Source organism: Balaenoptera physalus (assembly GCF_965194825.1).
Source record: "Balaenoptera physalus genome assembly, chromosome: 4".
Lineage (NCBI taxonomy): Eukaryota > Metazoa > Chordata > Mammalia > Artiodactyla > Balaenopteridae > Balaenoptera > Balaenoptera physalus.
Genome location: NC_138891.1, coordinates 97,420,404 through 97,440,679, shown reverse-complemented (window position 1 = coordinate 97,440,679; position 20,276 = coordinate 97,420,404). Strand labels below are relative to the sequence as shown.

The 20,276-nt window shown below is 37.2% G+C and overlaps 2 protein-coding genes across 2 annotated transcripts in view; one reads left to right on the top strand and one right to left on the bottom strand.

Annotated features, from left to right (window-relative positions):
• LOC309660004 (putative protein ARB2BP) overlaps nucleotides 1-20,276 on the top strand; it is a 302,775-nt gene that overhangs the window by 107,220 nt on the left and 175,279 nt on the right. The window lies entirely within an intron of this gene.
• The window catches only part of IMPG2 (interphotoreceptor matrix proteoglycan 2), a 78,334-nt gene that overhangs the window by 50,994 nt on the left and 7,064 nt on the right, over nucleotides 1-20,276 (bottom strand). The window contains exons 3-5 of the mRNA XM_082460305.1: nucleotides 10,015-10,181; nucleotides 7,428-7,459; nucleotides 7,300-7,323 (exon numbers count right to left, since the gene is read on the bottom strand). Of these exons, the coding sequence (XP_082316431.1) occupies nucleotides 7,300-7,323; nucleotides 7,428-7,459; nucleotides 10,015-10,181 (223 nt within the window). The remainder of the gene's footprint in view (nucleotides 1-7,299; nucleotides 7,324-7,427; nucleotides 7,460-10,014; nucleotides 10,182-20,276) is intronic.

Genomic DNA, 20,276 nt, shown 5'->3' with positions numbered 1-20,276 from the left:
GTGAGGGGTTATTTTGGGGTTTGTTTTCCAAAAAGGATTCACCAGATCTCCAAACAACGATTCCCAAACCAAAGTACTGAGTAGCAAATTTAAAAAAAAAAAAATAGTCTTTACAATTGATTTATTTTACATTTTTTGATGCTACTCAACTAGAATCACCCTACATAAAGTACTCCCTTACTTACTATTTCATAACACTGTTTCATTTCTTCTCAGTTCTTATCACTATGGGAAATTATTCTGCTCATTTATTTATCTACTTTTTGATCTCTGTCCAAGCCCTAATCCTCTAGAATGGCATTGTCTAATATGGTAGCCAGTGGACGCATGTGGCAATTTAAATTAATTTAAAATTAAAGTTTAAAATTCAGAACTTTATCCACACTAGCCACATTTCAAGTGTTCAACAGTCACATGTGGTTAACGGCTACTTTATTGGACAGCCCAGAACATGTCCATCATCACAGAAATTTCTATTGAATAAGACTGCCTCAAGAATCTAAACTCCATGAGATTAGGGACCTTACCTGCCATATTCATGCTGTATCTCCACCCTAAAAAAGAACCTACCACTCAGTAGGCACTGAATAGATATTTTGGGAATAAATAAATAAATACTATTGGCCAACCAGTGTAGTGTAGAAGGCACTTGACATACAGTTTTGAACAAAACACCCATGGTCTATGAAGGTTACCATCTAATAGAAAACAGATAACAAATACATGATTACAAACTCAACAAGTAGTACAGACACGAAAGCACTGGCTGCTAAGGCAAACATATAAGCCCAAATCTCATCTCATTGGAGAGATCACAGAGTCATAAAACTTTTTAATATAAAACAAGTCAAGCTTAGAGAAATGATTTGCTATAGGCCACATTGCTCTCAGGTTTCAGGTCCCCCGACTATCTTTTAACCATGTTGCCCTGCAACTGCAAGCAAAGATCAGAAGAGATCAGAGGATAATCTGAGAAAGCCCTTGCTCTAAAGAAAAGAAGATGGGTTTCTGCAAGTCCAAATTTCCATATACCCCCAAAATATACAATTTAAATTATAGTAATTGAAAACTCTCTTCAACTTTCCACAAGTCAGCTTTCGAAGGAGACTTTATCACAGTCAAAATGTCTCCCTCTCAGACCTGATAATGTCTCAGTGAGTCCCATCTTCACTTCAGAACCACTCCTTTAAATTGTCCCGCTGCTCTAAACTAGATCGTGGTGGGGCGGGGGGCGGGTTGCTCACAGCCATCAGATAAACATGGCACACATCTTGAAGCATCAATTTTTTACTCCAAAGTAGAAGCATAGGCAGGGAGCTAAGTAAAAACTGATATGGAATTTAAAACATCTTAATATTAAAACAAGGGTGGCTATAGAGTAGAATATAGAGTTTAAATGAATATTAAGATAAAATATGATAGTTTCAAAGCCATTTCATGACTGGAATTGGAGTGAGGGAGTCAACTAGGGCCATGTTCCCTAAAGCCCCAGGCTTTGGTAGAAAATTTGAGAAATATAGGTTAAAAAAAAAATCTCCCCATAAGGATTCTTCTGGTTTTAGAAATACTATCTAGAAAGAATAACATATTAAACCAGTACACCAAACCTATCACTATTGGTTATTTTTCATCCACTTGCAGGAAACTGCTTACTAAGTGAGCTGTCATCCAAAAGAACCTAAAGGAATAGGACATCTGGATAAGTCATTTTGATGAATGATGAGTAGAGGAAGACCTGGATGATGAGAAAGCACCAAGAGGCTTCTTGGGTTTCAGGAGATGGAGCTTAAAATACTAGGATTCAGATGCATTTGGAAGAGACATTAACATCATCAGGCTTGAATAGGATTTATCAACTGTCCACAAGGCAGAATCCCTCCCAATACCTTCACTTTATAGATGAAAAATCAAGGTGCAAATGGTAAAGCAATTTTCTCAGGGTCACACAAAGACTTGATGACCCAAGGCCATACCTAAAATTCCTAACCATATCCAGTTCGCTTTTTTTTTTTTTTTTTAAAAGATTTATTTTTTTTTTTAAAGATTTATTGATTGATTGATTGCTATGTTGGGTCTTCGTTTCTGTGCTAGGGCTTTCTCTAGTTGTGGCAAGCGGGGGCCACTCTTCATCGCGGTGCGCAGGCCTCTCACTATCGTGGCCTCTCTTGTTGCGGAGCACAGGCTCCAGATGCGCAGGCTCAGTAGTTGTGGCTCACGGGCCTAGTTGCTCCGCGGCATATGGGATCTTCCCAGATCAGGGCTTGAACCCGTGTCCCCTGCATTAGCAGGCAGATTCTCAACCACTGCGCCACCAGGGAAGCCCCAGTTCGCTTTTTAATGATAATAATAGCAAGAATGACTACAATTAAATTTATCGTGTCAAGCATTGTGTTAAGTGCTTTATCTTGGTTAACTCACTTAATTCTGGCATCAATCTTAAAAGGAAGACACTATAATCCCCATTTATGCATATGAGGAAACTAATGATAGAAGAGATTAAGAATTTGCTCAGGGTCACACAAATAGCCAATGAAGGAGCTGTGATGTAAAATCGGCCCATTTGATTCCAGAAACCTCACTCCTACCCACATTAATTCCACATCACATGGACTTTATGTGACCCATATTCCCTAGAAGAGCAACCAAGATGGTTTTACTTGGTCTTAATGATAGTGGTGTACATAAACTGAAAGACCTAAAAGTCAAAATGTGTAAGGACCAAGAAAGAGGAAGGGAAACCCAGTCAAAGCTGGAGAGCAATCAAGTATGAAGAGCAAAGAGGTCAAAGTAAAACAAAGCACAATACTACAGTAGCTAGAATAGGAAGTTGGGATGGCATGGCAGAGAAACCAGACCTCATCTGGGGTTGGTCAAATTGTCCCCCAAATTAAAATCAAATTTAAGCTAATTCTCTAAGTAAACACTAAGAATGGAGAAATCTGCTCACTTCAGTAGAACTAGATTTCACTTACTAAATTCAAAATAACATTATTTTAATGATGGGAAGTAGGCAACTCTCAGTAACTCAAATCGTTTGTCTAACACTCTAACACTTAATCCCTCATCCTCCCACACTTCCTTCAAAAGACAGTAACAAGAATCCTTTCACATTTTCTTATTAGGTGTGCCTCCTGCAGGGATACCCTAAAATGTGACTCACAACAGAACTAGAACACAGAGTAGTATTGGGTTTGGAGACAGAAATGCTTCATTTCTAGGCCAACCCACAAATTTGAAGTTGGTCAGCTAAGACCTTTAGCTTAATACCAGCAGCAAACAATCCCCTACTGTCTCATTTTCTCAGTTTATCCAGCTCATAATTTATTCCTCACAACTACTACCTAATCATGTCAGTGGAATTCAGATGGAATTGTGTCAAAAGATATCATAGCCACATGGAATATATGTTTAAAAATACAGTAAAACAAGCCAACAGTACTTTCATATCTAGATTACTACTCCCCTTTACAATTTGCTATACTTTGCTTTGCTCTAGAATCTGTTAACTGTAATGAGCATGTGACAACAAAAGAACATAAGGCAAGGAGTTAGGAATCCTGGGTTCTAGTCCCAGATGTATCACCAACTTTGTGTATAACTTGGGAAACTACCTCAGTTGCTCTGGGCCTCAAGAACTAATCTCTAAAATAGGAACACCTCCTGCCCTACCTACTGCACAAGGGTGCTGATGAAAAGTAAATAAAATATTATACGCAGAGGCATTAGGAAAAGAGGCAAGGTGCCATTTTTGGGGGGGGCACCACAGAGGCAAGGTGCCATTGTTGGGAAGCGCACAAGGAGAGGGGCGGGACCGCCATAGAAGCTTCTTTCTCTGCAGCAGGGCACCGCCTACACGAGCTCCAGGTGCGAGCTGCTGCTGCCATCTTGGACTCGAGAGGCGGCTCGGACCCGCTGCCCCCGCCTTCCTCAGAGCATGTGGGTAGGGCCACGCACCTGCACACCCTCTATCAAGGGGATAAAGGACAGCACATGCTGAGGAAAGAGACGGCAAGCATTCAAACCAAAAACAGCCCTCACACCAAAAAAATATTAAACCCACACGAGCTATGCAGGGATGATCCTGCATATAAATAGCCCTCCAAGACTACAGTAGATAATTGTTTTTCCTAAACTCACAGAATGAGAGAAATATAAGTAAAATGAAGAAGCAGAGGAACCACTCCCAATTAAAAGACCAAGAGAATTCCCCTGAAGGAACAAACAATGAAACAGACCTCTTCAGTCTAATAGACACTGAGTTCAAAAAGGAGGTAATGAAAATGCTGAAGGAATTAAGAAAGGTTATCGACAGAAATTCAGATTACTGTAAAAAGGAACTAGAAACTATAAGGAGGAACCAAGAAAAATGAGAAAATTCATCTGTTGAGACAAAAGCTGAGCTAAAGGCAATGAATAGCAGAATGAATAATGCAGAAGAAAGAAGTGATCTGGAAGACAGAATAATGGAAATTACCCAATCAAAACAGCAGACAGAAAAACAAATGAAAAAAATGAAAGCAAAATAAGAGACCTATGGGATAATACAAAGTATGCCAATCTATGCATAATAGGGATTCCAGAAGGAGAAGAAAGAGAAAAGGGGATAGAAAATGTATTTCAATAAATTATGACTGGAGCTAAGGGGAGATGTTTTCAAGATGTCTGGCTGGAGACAAGCGCTGGAGGAGGGCTTTTTGTAAAACAGGTAACCTGGGAACACTTGAGCATGTTTAAATGCTAATGAGCAGTTAGTAACAGGAGAAGTTAAAGACTCAGGAGAGAGAGAGAAAAACAATGACAGGTTGATGTCTAAAAGGTAAGATGGGATATGAGGTCCTGAGTAAGGTGGAAAATGCTTTTTTTTTAATAGACTTACCAGATGATAGTAGGGGGAAGGTTAAATTGGTACACAGCAGACTATTTGGTACAAGCCATATGTTAGCAGATAGGTTAGAGTTCATGTAGAAGAAGCAATTTAAATTACAGACAAGTATTGTGGTAAGCAGAATAATGGTCTCCCAAAGATGTCCACATTCTAATCCGCAGAACCTGTGACTACATTAGGTTACATGCAAAGGGGAATTAAGGTAGCAGATGGAATTAAGGTTGCTAATCAGCTGGCCTTAAGGAAGAGGGCGTATCCTGGTTTATCCAGGTAAGCCCAATGTAAATGTGGAAGAAGGAGGCAGAAGAGTGTCAGAGTGATAGAATATGAGAAAGTCTCGACCAGCCACTGCTAACTTTGAAGATGGAAGGGGGTCATAAGTCAACGAGTGTGGGCAGCCTCTAGAAGCTAAAACCCGCAAGAAAACAGATTCTCCCCTATAGCCTCCAGAAAGGTAACGCAGACCTGCCAACACCTTGAGACTCATGTCAAACTTTTGAACTACACAACTGTAAAATAAATTTGTGTTTTTTTAAGCTACCAAAGCTTGTGGTAATTTGTTGCAGCAGAAATAGAAAACTAGTACAAGAATCTCAACACAGAAAATGAGAGTAATCTCAAGAAAACCATAAAAATAAATTTAAATATAGAAAAGTGATGAGCAAATTAAGGGTTTTAAGGGATGACTATAATATTCAGCTTAAAGAAAGAGGGGCTTAGTGAATTCCTACACCACTTTCATGGTTTCACTCCCAGTGTTACCTAACTCCAGGTCACCTCATTTCAGCAAGTACCATTTCAGCAAGTACCACAACTTTTCATCCCACCCTGACCTGGTCTGCTCTAGTTTCACGGGAAGGATACCAACTTTTAAATTCTCAAAATTTAGTTATATTTTTGTTCATCTGTATTGTTATTTTTATTCATGCCCTATTTTCTAAGGATAGTGCATAGTATTTTGAGTCTCCTTGTATATCTAGGACATACAGTGCCTTATCAATAAAAATAGGTGACACAGTCAGTTCTCTATGATGTTTATTTATGAATGTTTCAACATGATTAACACATCAGGAAAACTAAGCATAATAAGAATTTCTCCTCTACACATACACAATTTCATTACAAGAAATAGTAGGTGAATGAAGAAAACTGCACCCAGTTGAAGTGAGCTACGTAGGAATACACAAACTACACCTCAAACATCTTCCACCTACCTCTGTTCACCGCATGTGTTATGTGTTATGTGTTATGACACCAATCCACATATGGTGTTACAACTTTCCATCCTATTTCAGATAACCTTCCTTCCACCACTTTATAATAACTCACAAGCTACAATCTTTCCAATGTCTATTTTCACAGGTAAACTCCAAGGCTTCTTCCAGGTTAAGAGCCATATTTATTATGGTTTTTATATACTTCTTAACCATATAAGATATGTAAGATGTGCTATCATTTTTATTGCGTACAACCATGAAGATTACTGGCACTCGTAAGTCCCACAAGATTATTTATTCTACTGCATTACATGTTGCAATGGCAATCACAAGTAACCTCCGAGCTCTGGCTCTCAGAGGTGAAGAACCCACATTTAAAGCACCACATGGCCCCACATCTAAGCAGAAGCTCAATCCCAGGCCCCAGCATAGACTCAGTGGTACTGTTAGCTGTATGAAGTGAGACCACAAGGAGTCCCACTTTCCTCCTGTTTGATTTGAAATTTACATATACCCCACTACGACCCACAGGTGTACTCCAGCTATGCTTTTGCCTGCACTCTGCTGCCCAGGCTTGACCTCTGGACACTGACTCACCTAGTTGGTTTTTCAATCTGTCCTTCCATCTAATTTGAGGCAAAATTCTGGACTCTGACCTGAGTTGCATGCCCTAGTGATGTTTTTCAAAAAAACATCACCTACATGCCGGCATAATCTAGATATTTTGAGTATGGATAGACTTGGAAATCTTTAGTCCCTGTAGGCTCAAAATCCCTCACCTTCCATGATCTGCTTTGTCCTGCTACTGTTCAGGAGCCAGAAATGACCTTAATCCTAAGCCCAAAGGCCCACAGAGCCGAGACTCATACCACTGGAGGATTCATCAAGGTTGTGCTATTGCTACGCTTCAGCATCATAATCGTCATTACACAATAAAGTGACCCACACCACAACCCATCATTTAGTAAACCACCCTCCACTAAGGTGTACCATTTTAGATAAATATTATCATTAGCCTGTAAGCCTCAACAAGAGTAGATCATTTGGTATTCCATTTCCAAAAATCTATTTTCTCACCCAAGAGAGAGGACCAAGTCTGGCTCCTGGGAAGGTCAGACAGTAAACTAGCACAGTGGCTGCAGAGGTCATCTGGGAAAGGGAGTGGCCTCAAGATGAGGAAAAGCATTTGAGACTTACCCACAGGCCTGGTCATTGCAGGAACTGGCAAGAAAACAGGAAGGAATCATCAAATGTGGGATGAGTCTGGGAATAGGTATGATACATGTCTGTTGCCAAGCATGAACTTAGGGAAAAAAGACACTCACCTGCTTACAGTTTCCTTTGTGTGTGTCAGTTTCTAAGGAAAACAAAGATATAAAAATGACCATGTGAATTAATGATAGTTAATAAGCAGTAAACAAAACGTATTGCATCTAGAACACTAATGCCTTAACACAGAATCTATGTTATTATTCTCTATGGCTAGAGAACTAGTTAAAGCAAGGTACTAATGATGCCAAGTTTGTTTTATGACTGCAAGAATGTCCCGACACTCAAGTCTCTGTGTATGTGCACAAAAGTCCCTGTGCTGTCTTAATGGGCAAAGATTAACAGACTTCACCTGCTAATCATTCCAAAAAGATCTACAGGTAAGAGATTGGTAGAGTTTTACATTAACCTTCCATGGACTTAGAACCAAACTGTTTTGTGATCTAATACATTTATAGAAACTCTCATCATAGACGAATATAATCATGTGGATAAAATAACTATGAAATCTGATTCTCCAGAATTCAGACAAAAAGATAAATTGTCTGATAAATAGTTGGATTATTCCTCTGGGGCATTCCAAAGCAAATTGTCTCCAAGTTTCCTCTAAATTAGTGGTTTTATTTTGAGACCAATACGATAAAAAGAACACTAATTTGGAATCAGAAGAATTCCATTTTCTCTTTCTTAGCTATGGAGGTAAATCCCAAAATCTCTCTGGTGCTGGGCCTCAATTTCCTATCTGTAAAATGGAGAGACTATTACTCTAAATAATTCCCAAAATATTTATAAATAACTCACGGCTCTTACTATACAGACTCCCCTAGAATAATCTCAGCCACTCTTTTTTTTTCTTTTTTAATTTCAACCATCCAGCAGCTTCAACTGTGATTTTATTTCCTTTAATTAATCTCTCTCAAGATACATATAAGCATATAGCAAAATCATCATTTTATCAGGTTATACTATTAGCTTTAAAATTTTATAGGCCAGCATGGTGGTTATTTGTACAAATGCTGGCATTCTGAGTTCTGATAAAGGGTGTCAACCACATAAATTCACCACCTATGTGTAAACAGTTGTTGTTATATTTAAAATCAAGCTAAAAAAACCCCAGAATGTATATATATGTAAAACTGAATCACTTTGCTGTACAGCAGAAATCAACACAACATTGTAAATCAACTATATTTCAATTTAAGAAAAAAAAAAGGTAAAATCAAGCTTCCTTCAGATTTTGGACAGCCAGTGATTGCTTCAGTAACGTTCTCAGCCACTCTTATGATTTCAATTACTACCTCAAGGCTGGTGATCCCTAGAGCTGTATTTATAACCCAGACCACTCTTCTTGGCTTCATACCTAAATATCAAGCAATTCACATTTCACAAATGGCTCAAAACAACACATTAAAAAGCAAACTCACTCTCCCTGTCAGCATCTACAAGCTGCTTCTCTGCCTGAGTTCTCAGGGGTAGTCATCCAAGCTAGAAGCTGGGAGGCTTCCCGGGCCATTCCTTCATCCTATCCCACTCCCATCCAATCCATCACAGAGTCCTACTAATCTTTTTCCTACTTATATCCCCTGTGCTCCCTTTCTCTATCTCATGGTCTAGTTAGGACTCTCATCCCCTCGGCCCTGGAGTCGTGACTGATCTCTGCTCATCTTGTCCCCTCTAATCTATCGCAGGGCGTATAGAAACCATAATAACCGTTTTACAATTCAAAACTGTCCAATCAGCCCCCATGACTTACCTACTTACAACCCTTCAATGGTTTCCTATCAACTATAAACTTGTTAAGTTATCCACCCCTCCAGTATGGTCTCTTGTCAATTCTACTCTTCTGATATATTGGCCCACATATACATATACAACTAATAATAATAAAATGTAAGAAGTACAACATTAAAGAATGAATAAAGAATTATGGAGTTCAAAGGATTATGGGAGCTAAATCTGCTAGGCTGGGGGTTGATTCCTCACAACGGAGGTTACATCTGAGCTGAGGACATGTAGGACTTGAACAAAAGGAAGAAGGATATAAAGGGCCTATCACACAGCATGAGCAATCTACCACATATATCTAAACAGTTTCATTCTCTTGTCATGAATACATGCATGCAACATGAAAAGGGGAAGGTGGGCAGAAAATGTGTCTATATGCATGCTTATTTATCCTTTGCTAAGAGCAAACTAAATCTAAAACAAGGAAAACAAGTAAGCAAATTCATTAATTAGAATCACATTTATACTTTACTAAACATTTATCCAATGACCTATATCCTCTATCTTAATTAGAGTCGCTTGCACCACTCTGAATTGATAAGATGAAAAACCCTGGCAAGAATGTTTGACTCTCACAGATTTATATTCTTAGCCTAAATCTTTGCTGAGTATTATTTCCAAATATTTACATTTATAAACAAGCGTGAGGCTCTTGCTGGGTTAACAATGCTTATTATAATGGCCAGAGCTAGGGATACAAAGACTAAGCCACCCTGTGGTAGGTCACGTGAACAACCTAATTCAACAAAAAAGAGTAATGCAGGGATTTGGCATTTGCTCTTTCTTCCTTTAGGCCTGAGCTATGTATACGCGCTTCTACAACAGTCCAGTAATTTCTTCCCTTGTTACTACATTTACCTTCATAATTAAGCTTCTATGTTCCACAGACTGACTAAAATGTGTGCCCATTTCAAATATAGTTGTGATTCCATCCTCACACAAATTCATCCAGTAATGATATTCTTCACGCCCAGGAAGTCGATCCCAAAAAGTCCTGAAGGCTTCCCAGACAGCTTCCTGGCATACTGAAAAACAAACAGAGAGGTATTTTTACAGGAAGCACTTTGGGGTTCTCACAATAAGAGGGGAAAAGTGTGTGTGTGTGTGTGTGTGTGTGTGTGTGTGTGTGTGTGTGTGTGGAAGGGTGGCAGTATACGTAACTCTGGATTTTCTGCTCAATTTTTCTGTAGACCTAAAACTTCTCCAAAAAATAAAATCTATTAATTTTTAAAAAGATGTGAGATGGGGGTTTCCCTGGTGGCGCAGTGGTTGAGAGTCTGCCTGCCAATGCAGGGGATACGGGTTCGAACCCTGGTCTGGGAAGATCCCACATGCCGCGGAGCAACTGGGCCCGTGAGCCACAATTGCTGAGCCTGCGCGTCTGGAGCCTGTGCTCCGCAACAAGGGAGGCCGCGATGGTGAGAGGCCCGCGCACCGCGATGAAGAGTGGCCCCCGCTTGCCACAGCTAGAGGAAGCCCTCGCACAGAAACGAAGACCCAACACAGCCATAAATAAATAAATAAATAAATTTAATACTTGCTACTCTAAAAAAAAAAAAAACAAAGATGTGAGAACTAAAAAGAAAAATGATATTCAGAAGAAACACACTGCTGTATTAAAATGAAAGCTAATTTAATGTATCTGCTAAGTTATTTCAAAGCATCAACTCGGAAAGGACACTAAACAGGCTGTCTGCACGTTTTATACATCACTAAGTGTATTGCTGTCCTGTAACCATTTCAGTGTCCTGATGCAGGGCACTGCGCACAACAGATGGGATGAGAGAGAAGAGGAAGAGGGTGGTAAGGGAGAAAGACGGATTTAAGGGGACAGAGATCAAGGAAATTATTTTTCATCTCAAGAGGACTGAATGCTAATCCACCAGCGTATCGAGATAGAGGCCCTGAACTCACTGAGTGAGAAGGATCTCAATTCTAGCCCTAGCCTCACTGTGTACTAGCTTGATAACCGAGAGTAACTGACCTAGCCAGTCAACATTTCAATGTACTCATCTCTCTTTTGTAATGAGATGAATAGTAACTGCTTTATTTAATTTATCTGTGAGAGTATTTTATAAACTACATAGTGCTACATGAATATTAAATGTTATTATCATATTGGATTCTGGTTGTCTAACAGTTATTTGATGGAAGAAGAGTCTCAGACTAAAAAAAGCTCTTAGGCTTTAACAGAGATTAAAATATATGAATATTGAAAGTTTCTCTATCAACTGATTTTTCAGGGTTAAATTGAATGAACCTTTGGTTGCAAACTTAGTTTCTTTTTCAGTGAACTAACTACATCCTTAATCCTGTTCTTTAGAATTTTTGACCCTACAGCATACAGAAGACTCCAACAGAGACTGGCTGAGGCAGAGGTGACCACTTGTAGATTCAAGTTTTCCCTTTCTTCCTCTTTAAACTTCCAAATGACAGCTTAGTACACACCAGAAGACAATGCAAAGATGAAAGTCTGGGTTGGTAAAAACAAACAAAGAGCAAATATCTACAAGATCTGGTTATGAAATGAGGTGATTCAAAGAAAGTATTAAAAGTACAGTGAGACCAAATAACTATATATCTATGAGAAAAAATAAATCTCAATAACGTCTTCACAATATACATAATAAAATAATTTGAAATATGAAAGCTAACACTTTGAAGGTCCTAAAAGAAAACACAGAAGAATATATACATGACCTGAAGATAAGCAAAGATTTCATAGACAGGACTCAGAAAGCAACAACTATAAAAGAAAAAACAAAAAACTGATACTAGAATTCATCAAAACTAAAAACTTCTGCTCAACAAAGATTCTATTAATAAAAATGAATAAGTAAGCCATACTGCTGGCAGAAAATATTCAAAATACATATATCTGACAAAGAACTGGTATTTAGGATATTTAAAGGATTTCTACAACTCCCTAACAAAAAGGCAAACAATCCAATTTTTAAAATATGTAAGAGACTGAAGCAGACACTTTACAAAGGACGAGATACAAAGAGTCAACGAGTATGTGAAAAAGTGCAATGTCATTCATTCTTCAGAGAAATGGAAATTGAACCACCCACACATGAACCAGAGAGGCTAAAATTTTTTACATTGACAATATCAAATTTTGGCGAGAATGTGGAACCCACACAACCCTCATTTTTGGCAAGAATGAAAAATAGTACAACCATTTTGGAAAAAGTACTGGTAGTTTCTTATATAACTAAATATACACCAAACCTATGACCCAGTAACCCCCCTCCTAGGTATTCCTTCAAGCGAGACGTAAGCACATATCCACAGAAAGACTTATGTTCAATGGTAGAGCAGCTTTATTCATAATAACTTAAAAAAGAAAACAACCCAGGCATCCATCAACAGGAAAATAAACAAACATATGGTCACATAATGGAATCAAAAGGAACAAATTATTAATTCATGCAAAAGTATGAATGCATCTCAAAAGGCTGAGTCAAAGAAGCCTTACACAAAAGAGTTCATACTATTCTACTTATATAAAGTCGTAGATAGGTGAAACTAAGCTATGGTTTAAAAAAATTAGAAGAGTGGTCACCTGGTAGTTGGGGTTAAGAAGGGAGGACTGTCTTGGAAGGGGAATAAGGGAACTTTCTGTGGTGGCACTATCCCCAAATTTAAGAGAGGTTTGGATTACACCAATGTGTGCATTAGTCAAAACTCACCAAATGGTATTCTTAAGATTTACACATTTCACTCTATGTAAATTCCACCTTCAGAAAAGTAAACAAATATTAAGCTCTAGTTAATGATATTCATGCTGAACTTCTACAGGGAAATGAAATGATATCTTTAATTTATGAAATACATCTAAGAAATAGGATGGTTGGATAGATAGATATGTGATAAAGCAAATATAAAATGTTAACTGTCGAGCTAGGTGGTAAGACTATGGTGTTCACTAAACTATTCTTTCAACTACTTTATATGTTTAAAATATTTTCATAAAATCTTAGAAAAACATTATTGTGTGAGGAAAAATGCAGCTGGAGCATCCAGAAGTGTAGAAATCATACCAGGTTTTATAGCAGGCCTTCCCTTGGCATCTCTCATGAATTCACAGAAGAATAGCATAAGCTGCCTCCTACAAATTATGCTCTGGGGGATGTCATTTCCTGAAAAAAATCTCCTAAGAAATCCACTTAAAAACTTACAGAACTAATAAACAAGTTTAGCAAGGTGTCAGGATACAAGATCAATACATATAAATCAGTTGTATGTCTATACACTAGCAATGAACAAACAAAAAATGAGCCTAAGAAAACAATTCCATTTACAAAAGCATCAAAAATAATAAAATACTTAGGAATAAATTTAACAAAGTACAAAACTTATACTATGAAAACCAAGAAACACTGTTGAAAAAAAATTAAAGACGACATAAATAAATGGAAAAACTTTCTATGCTCATGAATTGGAAGATTTAATTTAATTGTTAAACCCCCAACCCCTGCAGATACCAAAACCCTCAGATACTCAATTCCCTTATATAAAATGGTGTAGTATTTGCATGTAACCTATGCACACCCCCCCGTATATGTTAAATCACCTCTAGATTACTTATAATAACTAATACAATGTAAATGCTGTGTAAATAGTTGCCAGCACACGGCAAAATCAAGTTCTGCTTTTTGGAACTTTCTGGAATTTTTTTTCAAGTTTTTTTTTTGTTTGTTTTTTGTTTGTTTTTAAACTATTTTATACTGGAGTATAATTGATTAACAATGTTTTGTTGGTTTCAGGTGTAAAGCAAAGTGATTCTGTTATACATATACATGTATCTACTCTTTTTCAAATTCTTTTCCCATTTAGGTTGTTACATAATATTCAGCACAGTTCCCTGTGTTATACAGTGGGTCTTTGTTGGTTATCCATTTTAAATATAGCAGTGTGTACACGGCAATTCTAAATCCACAGTTGTTTGAATCTGTGGTTGCAGAACCCACAGATACAGAGGGCCAACTGTATGTTCAAAATGATCTGCAGACTCAATGCAATCCTATCAGAACCCTGGTTTCTTTACAGACATTAACAAGCTAATTCTAAAATTCATATGAAATTGCAAGGGACCCAGGATAGCATAAACAGTTTTGCAAAAGAATAACAAATAGATAAAAGGACTTCATCAAAATCAAAACCTTTTGTGCATGGTGAAAAAAAGACCTTTTGTCTTTTGTGAAAGACACCATCAAGAAAATGAAAATACTTTCAAATCATTTGTGTGATAAGGGACTTGTATTGAGAATATATAAAGAATGCTTACGACTCAATGAAAACAAGATAAATAACCCAAATTTTTAAAAGGCAAAGGATTTAAAGACATTCTTTGAAAGAAGATATTCAAATCCAAGAAGCATATAAAAGGATGCTCAACATTATTAGTCATTAAACAAATGCAAGTCAAAACCACAAGATGCCACTTCACACCTATTAGGATGGTTGTAATTTTTTTTTTTTTAAGGAAATTATAGTGCTGGCAAAGATGTGGAGAAATCAGAACCTTCATACACTGCTGGTGGGCACGGTACATCTACTTTGGAAAACAATCTGGAAATTCCTCATGTGGTTAAATATATGACTCAGAAATTCTACTCTTAGATATACACCCAAGAGAAATGAAAACAACCCAAATACCCATCAGCTGACAAATGGATAAACCAAAAGTGGTATATCCATACGATAGAATGTTATTATTTGGCCATAAAAAATAAACTACTCATACATGCTACAAGATGGATGAACCTTGAAAACATTATGCTAAGTAAAAGAAGCCAGTCACAAAAGACCATATATTATATTCTCTCATTTATATGACAAATCCAGAATAGGCAATTCTATAGAGACAGAATGTAGATTAGTGGTTGCTTAGTCCTGGGGGGAGGGGACGGGGAGACAGAGTGACAAGAAAGTGATATCTAAAGGGTGAGGGTTTTTTTTGAGGTGATGAAATGTTCTTAAACTGAGTGTGATGATAGTTACTCGTTTCTGTGAATATACTGGAGAAACATTGAATTCTACACATTAAATGAATTAATTGGTATGTTAATTATATCTCAATAAAACTATAAAAAATGCAATTCCCTCCAAAAAGGTAATACAGTTGACCTTTGAATAATGTGGCAGTTAGGGGCACAGACCCTCTGCAGTCAATTCACATATAACTTTACAGTTAGCCCTCCTTATCCATGGTTGAACATCCACATATTTAACCAACCCTGGATCATATAACACTGCAGTATGTATTTACTGAAAAAAAATGTGAGTAGAAGGGGACCCTCACATTTCAAACCCATGTTGTTCAAGGATCAACTGCACATCCTTAATTTATCCAATGGTTTTCCAGTTGGGAATAATAGAATTCAAAACACTTACATTCTGATACAGGAGGAGAATTGGGGGGTAGTCTGGAGTATTCATGCAGCTCAGAGAGGGGAAACCTAGATAGGACAGTACAGGCTATACAGACAAGAGCAAAATCAGCACTATTTCAAGGAAAGAGGTACTAAGGAGGGCAAAACTCCACCACAGACAAACGCCACATACTTCACTATTTGGCCTATTTGTTCAGAAGTCCTATCCTTGTCAAATGATTTTCATGTAGCCTTTAGATACCACTGGAGATAACTTTCTATTTTTGAGAAGATAACTAATCTACAAAAGCCTCTCTTCTGGCAGAGAAACTTGTCCTGGAAACGGGTGGAGGAAGGGTAAATGTAATGACAATATTCTGAAGAAGGAAATGCCGGCGGCACTTAATCTGTCTTTAATCCTGTTACTAGGACTCAGGCTGTGCATTTTATCTAGTACACAGAAATCTAGAATGGAGCAAAGGCTTTTTTTTAGGGTAATATAATTTCCTTTCAGAATCGTGGAGCCCAAAGCATGAGGAACAGTTAATTTGGTGCAATAAGGCAAGAAAAAGAAATAAAAGGCATACAAATTGGAACATAAGAAGTAAAACTATATCTTTATTTGCAGATGAAATAATCACCCATGTAGAAAACCTTAAGGAATATATTAAGAAGCTACTAGAACTAATAAGTGATTTTAACAAAGTTACAGAATAAAAGATCAATACACATAAATCAGTTGTATGTCTATATGCTAGCAAAGAACAATCAGAGACCAAATTTTTTTAAAATAGTGTTAACAATAGCATGAAAAAAGTGAAATAAATCTGATAAAAAGATGTGTAAGGTCTATACACTGGGACTTCCCTGGTGGTGCAGTGGTTAAGAATCCGCCTGCCAATGCAGGGGACACGGGTTCAAGCCCTGGTCCGGGAAGATCCCACATGCCGCAGAGCAACTAAGCCTGCGAGCCACAACTACTGAACCTGCGTGCCTAGAGCCCGTGCTCCGCAACAAGAGAAGCCACTGCAAGGACAAGCCTGCGCACCGCTACGAAGAGTAGCCCCCACTCGCTGCAACTAGAGAAAGCCGCACGCAACAACGAAGACCCAACACAGCCAAAAATAAATAAATAAATTTATTTAAAAAAAAGATCTATACACTGAAAATTACAAAACACTGTTGGGAGAAACTGACAGAGATCTAAATAAATGGAGGGATATAGCCACAGATCAGAAGAGTCAATATTGCTAAGATTATAATTCTTCGCAAATTGATCAATAAATTCAACACAATCCCAATCAAAATCCCAGTAGCCTCTTGTGTACAAATTGGCAAGATGATTATAATATTTATATGGAAGACAAAGGACCTAGCACAACCAAACAAATTTAAAAAAGAACAAAGTTGAAGGACTTGCACTATCTTATTCAAAGACTTATTATAAAGCTTACAGTAATCAAGACAATTAGGTACTGGCATAAAAATAGACAAAGAGATCTGTGTAAGAGAATGAAAAGTGAAGTAATAGACCCATCATATACAGAAGACTGACTTTCAACAAAGGTTCAGCGGCAAGAAAAGATAATCTTTTTAATAAATGATGCCGGAACAACTGGCTATGAAAAAGCAAAAAAATTTAACTTTGATCCATATACATCAAATACAAAAATTAACTCAAAGTAGATCATAGACCTGAATGTAAAACCTAAAACTTATAAAATTTCTATCAGAAAAAAACAGGAGAAAGTCTTTGTGATTCTGAGCTAAGCAAATTTAGATCCAACACCAAAAGCAAGCATGATGCAAAAAAAACCTGATAAATTGGACTTTATCAAAATTTAAAACTTCTGTTCCTCAAAAGACATTGTTAAGAAAATAAAAAGACAAACCAAACACTGGAAGAAAATTTATGCAAAACATTTATCTGACAAAGAACTGATATTTGGATCACATAAAGAACACTTACAACTCAATAATAGAACAAACAATCCTATTATTTTTTTAAAGGAGCAAAATATTCGAATAGACTCTTCACCAAAAAAGATATACAAATGGCAAATGAGCACATGAAAAAGTGCTCAACATCATTAGCCATCAAGAAAATGCAAGTTAAAACCACAATAAGGTGTTACTTCATATCTACTAGAATGGTTACAGTTTAAAAAGACTGACTATACCAAGCGTTGCACACATGTGGAAAAATTGGAATCCCAATATACAGCTCTTGGTACGACTACACTGGAAAACAGTTTTGGCAATTTCTTAAAAAGTTAAACATAGAGCTATCATGTGACTCACCCACTACACTCCTATTAACCAACAGATATAAAAAGCATATGTTCACACAAAAAATTGTACAAAAATGTTCATGACAGCTTTCTTCGTACCACCAATAACTGAAAACCACCCAAATATCCCAAGATGCAGTATATCCATAAAATGGAATAATACCCAACAGTAAATGGTAACAAACCACTGATACACAAAAAAAGTCATGGATGAGTCTCAAAACAAACTGAGTAAAAGAAGCTAGACAAAAAAAAAAAAAAAAAGAGTACACAGTATGAAGACATTCGTATATAAAAGTGTAGAAAATGCAAACGATACATAGTAATAGAAAACAGGTTAGTGGTTGCCTCAGCACTGAGGTCAAGGGAGGTGCTGAGGGAGGAAGGGATTATAAAGGCACATGAGAAAATGTTTGGAGGTAATTGACAAATTCATTATCTTGATTGTAGTGATAACTTCAAGGATAAATACATTTGTCAAAACTAATCAAATGCTATGCTTTAAGTATGTGCAGTTTATAATTCACCAGTGTATACCCTAATAAAGCCATATATTTCTTTTTAACATCTTTATTGGAGTATAATTGCTTTACAATGGTGTGTTAGTTTCTGCTGTATAACAAAGTGAATCAGCAATACATATACACATATCCCCATATCTCCTCCCTCTTGTGTCTCTCTCCCACCCTCCCTATCCCACTCCTCTAGGTGGTCACAGGGCACCAAGTTGATCTCCCTGTGCTATGCAGCTGCTTCCCACTAGCTACCTATTTTACACTTGGTAGTATATGTATGTCAATGCCACTCTCTCACTTAGTCCCAGCTTACCCTTCCCCCTCCCTGTGTCCTCAAGTCCATTCTCTACATCTGTGTCTTTATTCCTGTCCTGCCCCTAGGTTCTTCAGAACCACTTTTTTTTTTTTTTTTTTTTTTTAGATTCCATATATACATGCTAGCACACGGTATTCGTTTTTCTCTTTCTGACTTACTTCACTCTGTATGACAGACTCTAGGTCCATCCACCTCACTACAAATAACTCAATTTTGTTTCTTTATATGGCTGAGTAATATTCCATTGTATATATGTGCCACATCTTCTTTATCCATTCATCTGTCGATGGACACTTAGGTTGCTTCCATGTCCTGGCTATTGTAAATAGAGCTGCAATGAACACTGTGGTACATGACTTTTTGAATTATGGTTTTCTCAGCGTATAAGCCCAGTGGTGGGATTGCTGGGTCGTATGTTAGTTCTATTTTTAGTTTTTTAAGGAACCTCCATACTATTCTCCATAGTGGCTGTACCAATCTACATTCCCACCAACAGTGCAAGAGGGTTCCCTTTTCTCCACACCCTCTCCAGCATTTATTGTTTGTAGATTTTTTGATGATGGCCATTCTGACTGGTGTGAGGTGATACCTCATTGTAGTTTTGATTTGCATTTCTCTAATAATTAGTGATGTTGAGCATCCTTTCACGTGTTTGTTGGCTCTCTGTATATCTTCTTTGGAGTAATGTCTATTTAGGTCTTCTGCCCATTTTTGGATTGGGTTGTTTGTTTTTTTGATATTGAGCTGCATGAGCTGCTTGTAAATTTTGGAGACTAATCCTTTGTCAGTTGCTTCATTTGCAAATATTTTCTCCCATTCTGAGGGTTGTCTTTTTGTCTTGTTTATGGTTTCCTTTTAAAGCTATGTTTTAAAAGGTCCAACTACTAATATAATTTTTTAAAGGGGGATACTGTTACTTCCTACTCCAAGCACCCTAAATATCTCTTTAATTTCACAAATGATTAGGTTAAACTCAGTTGCTTCTTGCTTAAATGGAGATATTTTTCAAATGTGTTATACCAACTAGCAACTGGTAACAAATTATCTACAAAGGAAAAATTGGGCAAACCATTACACTGAATTAGCTTGGTGGAAAGACCAAAGATCTCTGGTTGGACAGTGAGTGGATCTTTTCCTCCAATCTCCAAACAATTGGTTCTAAGGGCATAATCCAATTATCTCTTCCAAATCTCTTCAAAATCAAGACCTATGTTGAAATATTCATTTTTCCTAAATTTCAAAACATAACAAATAAAATATTTACTCTTTATCATGACAGTAACAGCTATATCAACACTGTTATAATCTTGATGTGCTGTGTCAATCATTTTAGCTTTGAGGTCCCTTTCCAATGATCTCATTCACAGAATCTGTATTTTAAAGTCAATTATTCAAGGAATGCTTTATTTTTCTTTTGGTTGGCTTCTTTTTCAATAGCATCTCTTGAATGTATAAACACAAGGGCAAAGAAATTAAAAGGCATAATCATATTCCTTAAATGATTGGTTATTTCCTCTTCACTATTCAACCAGAAGCTATCTAGGTATTCTTACCTATTTTAAAGTAATATTACATAAAAATCCAGGTAGTAGAAATCATATTTTGATAAATTACACAC